This window comes from Malaya genurostris, chromosome 3 (genome assembly GCF_030247185.1).
Source record: "Malaya genurostris strain Urasoe2022 chromosome 3, Malgen_1.1, whole genome shotgun sequence".
Taxonomy (NCBI): domain Eukaryota; kingdom Metazoa; phylum Arthropoda; class Insecta; order Diptera; family Culicidae; genus Malaya; species Malaya genurostris.
In genome coordinates, this window is record NC_080572.1 from 246,978,110 (window position 1) to 246,985,552 (window position 7,443).

Genomic DNA, 7,443 nt, shown 5'->3' on the forward strand with positions numbered 1-7,443 from the left:
CCGATTAGCAAACATGTTTTATTCAAGTAGGGGATGACTACAGTAAGACACTAAAATTCGGTGAAGTGTGTAATATTTGAAAGTGTTACTGGTGGTTGAAAGGTGACGGAGCGAGACCGAAGTACCGCATGGTTTTCGTGATATTTAGACTTGGGATGCAAAGAACTCAGATTTTTTTCTGACGACTAGTTTTGTTAACCAAAATATTATATCATTCAGCAAACTGGTCGCTCACAGCATCCCTTTCTTGGTTCACATATCGCATATAAGCTCGTATCGCAGGGAGCATCATTCCATGTCCAATTGAATTTTTGCCCCACCCAATAGTACAAGTTCATGCAATGCTCACTGCCCCCGGACGGTTGGCCCGAGTTCCATCTGGAAAAGGTCACCCGTGCTCCCGTATCTTGCCAAATGTGTATGTTCGATCTGGCTAGATCGCTAGCACCCAGCCAAATACCTAGGAATCCACTTGTCCACAATCCCGTTTCTTGCGCTTCTTTAACCACGGCATCGTGCTTGTCTGCGGTATCGACGACGGCCAACCGCATTCCCAATCGGTTACAATACTCTACAGCTTCGAACCAATTGCTCTAGAATTTAGATCAGAATAGAATGTTTTTGTTTTTTCTTCTCTCTCTTTCAACTTAACAAACTTACACTGTATGGAGCAATGTGATATCCATTCTGAACAGCAGAGTTCAGCTGATTTACGCTGATAGAAAGTAGAATAGTAACTATCAGAGTGATTTCCGTAGTCGCAAACATCTTGGAATGTTTTGACCGTACAGTGATTTCGGTAGCAAGCATTATATAGTCTCTGTCCCGGAGTAGCGAAAGCGTAACGTAAAAAATAATATTTATTGCTGAATCTTTTCTGAGAAAACTGACCTAATCTGTTCCAAGAAAACTAACACTTATTTATTGCTCTTATCTTTTGCACGACATCAGTAACTTGATATCTCGATTGCTTGGGGCAACGATTGCGTACAATTACAAAAACTTGTTCAAAGAATGTGAGTGTTTACTGAAAACAATGTTCTTTTCGTTTTTTTTTTTGTATATTTGTCTTTCATTTCATAACCGAATCTTGGCGCTGTGAAAAATATTGGATTAAGTGCACCGTTTCCGTTTATCATGGGACCAAAACGTAAAATTATTTGAAATTCAGACTCAGTTTCAAACTCTCGGCGATTACTGCTATGATTAAAACAGTCGTCCTAACCATAACGCTATCCCGCACGACACACAGTGGTCCAAAACTGGAAAAAGACGGTCATAAGTCTGTACTTGACTTTCACTGATTTTTAAGAGCTAACGTGTCTTCGAAGAAGTTTTACAAGATTATATTACGCTTCTTTTGAAAGTGGCGCCTTATGGAAAAAAAAACATTAGAAATATTTTTGATGAAGATATAAATAATGTAAAATAAATATTTTTTAAGATATATTCACTTAATTTCAAAAACAGTTTTTTTATTTATCTACGTAGAATCTACCTCTATTACCTAAGTATCTACTACAAAGTGCGCGTAAACACGCATAAACAAGCTCATGCTTGCACGCGCAACTTAATCAAATCGTTGTGATTTTTATTTTGTTTACTTTTTGACAATTAACAAGATTAGAAAAAGTCTACGTGGAACTCGATGCAACTTTTAAGGCCTTTTCAATGTTAATTTTAAATATTGAAAATCCGAAAAATTATCAAAAGTTCAACACATACTGAAAAAAATGGAAAAATCCAAACAAAATATGAAAAAGTATTGTAAAAGTACAAACCTTTACGAAGAGATTTCATTTTTAAAGTGTAAATAAATTGAGTTATCGCGAAGCAACACGTTTTTCAAGACGGTATGTTGATCGTGCGACGCTCACTTAGAGAAGTGCGAAGCAGCTCATAGCGGTGAGCAACTCCGAACCGATCAGCTCACTAATGGGAATTGATTCAATGTATCAGTTCATCAGCTCATTAAGATTGAACTGAAGGTTGGTCGTCAAATGGTGAGATAACTAAGTCCTCACAAGTCCCTATCTCATGCCTCCCCGAGCGTCTATGATGACATTTGGTCAATAGAACGGCGTCGACTGGGTGCTATCGCCTTCTGCGTTAGTAGCAGAATGAGAGGGTGCGAAATGGCTTGTAGGTTGAAGCCCATCCTAAAGTGCAGTGTTTATCATAGTATATTACAACATATAATTGTGTTGTTTATTACATCATGTATTATTATTATTATTATTATTATTATTATTATTATTATTATTATTATTATTATTATTATTATTATTATTATTATTATTATTATTAGAAGAGCGTAACTTACACTGCGACATTACCTGTTATATTGTATCATAGCATATTATTTCATATATTATCGTCTTACACTATTTTATGTTATTAAATACTATGTTGTATGGTATTATACTGCATTGCATTATATCATATTATATTGTATTATATTATATTATATTTTATGATATTATGTTATATTATATTTCTATTATGTTATGTTATATTGTATCGCATTATGTTGTATTATATTATATTATATTGTAGGGTTTATTATGAGTAGTACTACGTACCTCTGCGCAAAATAAAATTTGTTTTCCTTATAAGTTATCATTTTTAAAGTAACTTTCAACTGAATATCAAGGTCGTCACAAGGTGAGCTTGGTCCTCACTGGTTCCTGTTTCATGCCTACCCGTGTGTCTGTGGTGACAAAAGGTCGATGGAATGCGTTGATGGCAAAATGAGAGGATGAGAAATGACATATAAATTCAAGTAATATAATGTCATAGCATATCGCAACATATCATTTTATTTATTCTATTATTTATTATATAACTCATTTTACTATATTATATTGTTTTTTATTGTTATTTTCATTATTATATTGATTGTTATTATTATTAATTTGTCATCAATATATGTCATAACATATATTATTTTTATAGATGTGGATATTATTATTGTTATTAGAAGAGAAATGTTCTACTTCCTGCAGTATTGCGAAGATAGAAGAGCATAACTAACTCTCTACATTAACTGTTATTTTATATCATGTTTTATAATATATTATATTATATAGTATGACATTGTATTATATTATTTTGTAATCTATTATATCATTTTATGTTATATTAATTTCATTACACTATGTTTCATTGTATTTATCAATATAAAACATTTTGCACGGGGGCGTAAAGGGGAGGGAGCATCAGGGCATCGGACGAATTGATGACTGGACGAGGGATTGTGGATAGCCAGCCCAAGTCACTCGAAGGAAACTTGTTTCCTTCTGAAGGTTTGACATGAGTCTGACGCGCCCTTCTCAAACAAACCATCAGGCGGGTTCAAGCATGTATAGCGATATGCTTCATCCATGCACTGGATATTATGGTTGGAAGAGCATCTTTTATTCCCGCGGAATACGAGTAAGTGACTATACTTACGTATCCGCCCAACCCTTTTTGTTCGCTTTTCGGTAACAGCTATAGTAAGAAGGTGAATGGATGAGTCATATCGGGGCTACTGTAAGTCTACCCGCATCCACTGGCAAGTCCTTGAACTGATGGTGGCTTCACTTCACATCACACATCACATTAAGATTGAACTAAAGGTTTGTTTCGAGCACCCTGTCTGTGCAAAATCTGTGCACGTTTCCCCGTTTCCGTAATAGCTGATCGGAATCATTTTGGTAAGCAAAAAAAAGTCTCACTATTTCCTACCGCTCTGTAAGTTTTGGTACTAAACTGTGATCAATTTCAAAAATCTGTGATCGATTTCAGAATCTGTGAAAATCTGTACCATTTTTTAAATCTGTGCAAAAGGTTGAAAATCTGTGAAACACAGATTAATCTGTGAACCTGGCATCCCTGCTTACCAGTGCGGTGATCTGGTGAGCTGCGGTTCTTTTGAAAAGAGCTGTGAGCTATCAGCTCACTTTAAAGATTCGATTCACTGGAATAGCTGAGGAGCGAGTTGCCCATCTCTACGCTCACTGCAAAAGTGAGTTACAGAAATGGCCATAGTGAAAATGAGTCACACTGCCCTTGGTACCTTAGAGCTTAAGCAGTGTGCCTTAAAAATTATATTATTGAATAAAATAATGAGTCACACGAATAGTACTCATCATATTCTCATTGGAAAATAAATTGGATTATGAATATATTTTCCTATAGGTATTGTAAAAGTTTGCTGCAATAAGTTGCATATTTCACTTCGGCACAAGGTTTCCTAAGTAAAAATAGGTAAAATGATGTATCACTTTTCCAGAAAAGAATAAACCTATGCATTACGTTCTACAAAATAATGGGATTTTATATTTTCTACAATTATTCCAAACAAAATATGTATAAAAAATAACTTGAAACAAGTTAAGATTAGAAAACTAGTTTTAAGGGGGTTGTCATAATTCAATATCTAAAACAAACTTTAAAAAGGCCTAAAAAAAGTTCCATCGAGTTCCACTTAGATATTTTTTTGGGCATATCTTTTCCTATAAATTTTATAAAAATCAGCTGCATAAAGTTGCATATTTCGCTTCGGTGTAAGGTTTTATCATAGGTAAAAAAAAGCTAAAATGTTGTATAACTTTGCCAGGAAACAACAAACATATGCACTACCTTCAACAAAAATATGGGATTTTTTTTTTCTTCAATTATTCCAAACAAAGTATGCATAAAAAATAACTCGAAACAAGTTATGAATGAAAAACTGATTTTAAGGGGGTTTCCATAAAAACGCTATGTATATCCGAAACGGTGCGACCTAGACTTTTGGTATATTTGACAAAGTAAATTATTTTCAATAGTTCTAAAATTTTGTAGAAGAAAAAAAATTTCTATCTCTTCAGAAAAAAAGTTATGGTTATATTTTTTGTCAAAGTAGGCCATGGACAATTTAGGAAAGAATCAAATTACGCGGTATATGTTTGTAAATAATTTCTTAAAAGCAACTATATACATTAAAAGAACGGTTTGGCAGCTACTGATTTATGTCCACGTTTTTATTGATTCGAGCCATCGTGCGACATCTTGGCTACCTATTAGGGTACCAAGTGGCTAACAGGACCGATTCGGTGACGGCTGTCAAAAGCAAAATGACATAAAACATTCGCCCGTCTTCTAGTAAGCAGCATATATAATAACGCACATTTCCACCCACGATTCTGGTCACTTTAACTGTCAGCAGAATTGATACCGAACATTTGCAGTTCGGAATGAATTCCGAATCAAATCCGAGTGAGTGAAAAATTTTCATTCAGAATTCCTTGTGGAATTTAGTACGAAATCCGAATGGTTCTTATTACCGGTATCGCTATACGATGAAAACCTAGTGAAGTGAATGTAGGTCTTCAGTACGGTAGTTGCATCATAAAAGCCCTTCTTAATCCACCTAGTGGTGTAATGATACCTTTCTCATATCTCACATATTCTCAAATATAAATGTGTGCTATTCTTCAAAACAATTTTATTTGATTCTTGAGAAACTAAAAGGTTTGTCCATACACTAGTATAACCTATAGAGTGAAACAGTACTCAGGTCGATTAGGCCATCTCTGAGGAAACGAAAAGAGGTACTTCCGAAACCGGGATCTGGGAACCGGTATGATCGAAGTTGGCTCGAGAAAAATGACTAGGATCCATTTTTGAGTCAATGGCTACAATCTTCGGTCATTCATCAAAAACCCAAGAACCAACAAGAAAACCAAATTAATGTTTGGCCGTCTACTGACAATGACTACCGATTGGAATAGTTTTTAGGCAAGTTTAAAAATTATTTTACTTTTTATTTCCGGTGCTTTCGGAATCAGAAAACCAGAACAAGCATAGCCGGAATCGGGTTGACTATCGATTGAAATAGTTTCGAGGCAAGCTAAGAATTTTTTTCATGTATTTTGTTTCGCCGCTTCAAGTGACGGTATCCAATTTTTAACACTCTTCACCATAGGTATATATCCGGAACCGGAAGTCGTATCCGGATGAAATTTGACTGTTTTGTATGGAATCATGATACCTTTTATTTGAATCTAAGTTTGTTGAAATCGGTCACGCCATCTCTGAGAAAAGCGAGGAAGTAATTTTGTATAGGTAAGTTCATGAAAATCGGTTCAGCCATCTCCGAGAAAAGTGAGTGGAAAAAATGTTATCACACACACACACGCGCCCACACACACGCGCCCACACACACACACACACACACACACACACACACACACACACACACACACACACACACACATTTTGCGTACTCGACGAACTGAGTCCAAGAGAATATAAATTGTAAGACACTGAGAGCTTCAATTGGAATCATGATTTGTGAAATCGGTCAAACCGTTGCTGAGAAATCGAAGTGAGTTCCGTTTTTGGAACTTTTCTTCACTATTACCGGTACGTTTGGAAGCGGAAACCGGGTATCAGTAGTCCCAAAGTAGATTTATACATCCACTAACTGACAAGGTCAGCCAACTAGAATTTCAGTAAATTTTATAAAAATGTGCACCTCGTTTCGCCATCGCTTGTGGAAAAAAAATTCTTGAAATTGATATATTTACTAACCGCGCTGTAATACCTAACCGGAAGTCGGATCTGAATCAACTATTCGGGGACTTTTTGAAGAATTCAAAGACCTTTCATTCACATTTTAGTTTGTAAAAATCGGCTTAGAAATTTCCGAGAAAATTGAATGCACATTTTCTCATAGATTTACACATATTACCTTGTAATTCCGGAACCGGAAGTCGGATAGAGATAAAATTCAATAGTGATCTATGCAGTGTCGTATCTAGAGGGGGCGAAGGGGGAAACGTTTTTAGGGGAACGGCAAATCAATCCTTGGAACCTTTTGTTTTTACTCGCCCAAGCATCTTTCCGGAGATGGAGTTCAGCTGTCCCAAAACCAACGATGGGAGCGATAAAATCTCTTATTTTGCTGATTTGCCCCGGTCGCCAAATTTCCTCGGTACGCCACTTGATCTATGGGACCATAAGACTTTTCATTTGAAACTGAGTTTGTTAAAATCGGTCACGCCATCTCTGAGAAAAGTGAATGACTATTTTTTTTTCGGTGCATTTCACCTTGTAATTCCGAAACGGGGAGTTTTATGAGACCATAAAACCTTTCATTTGAATCTGAGTACGTGAAGATTGGTTCGACCATCTCTGAGAAAATCGAGTGATTTTATTTGTCGCATACACACATATACACACATACAATTGCTCAGTGCGTCGAATGGTATAAGACTTTCGGCTCTCCGGGCCTCGATTCACTTTCTATATTAGAAATATATTAGTTTTCACTTTCTATATTAGAAAGGCAAAAATGGACTTTTTTCGGATGGTGATAATTGATTTAGTAAAAACGTCCCATGGAAGGTTAATTATTTAAGCGCCATTCCGGCAGTTAACCGGAACACTAGCCAGGGCGGACGAAAACATGCG

General features: G+C 35.9%; 1 protein-coding gene across 1 annotated transcript; it reads right to left on the reverse strand.

Moving 5' to 3' along the window:
* On the reverse strand, window positions 1-775 carry LOC131436823 (C-type lectin 37Da-like). Its single transcript, XM_058605752.1, has 2 exons — window positions 661-775; window positions 1-593 (listed from the first exon to the last, which is right to left on the reverse strand). Exons 1-2 carry the CDS (start codon window positions 766-768, stop codon window positions 216-218), a joined length of 486 nt encoding a protein of 161 aa, XP_058461735.1. The 5' UTR covers window positions 769-775; the 3' UTR covers window positions 1-215.
* Between the last annotated feature and the right edge of the window lie 6,668 nt (window positions 776-7,443).

Bases quoted from the DNA above. Each gene is read 5' to 3' on its own strand.
- LOC131436823 (XM_058605752.1), bottom strand. From the start codon at position 768: ATGTTTGCGACTACGGAAATCACTCTGATAGTTACTATTCTACTTTCT. The intron at 594-660 runs GTAAGTTTGTTA...TCTAAATTCTAG, and splicing joins ATCACATTGCTCCATACAGT to AGCAATTGGTTCGAAGCTGT.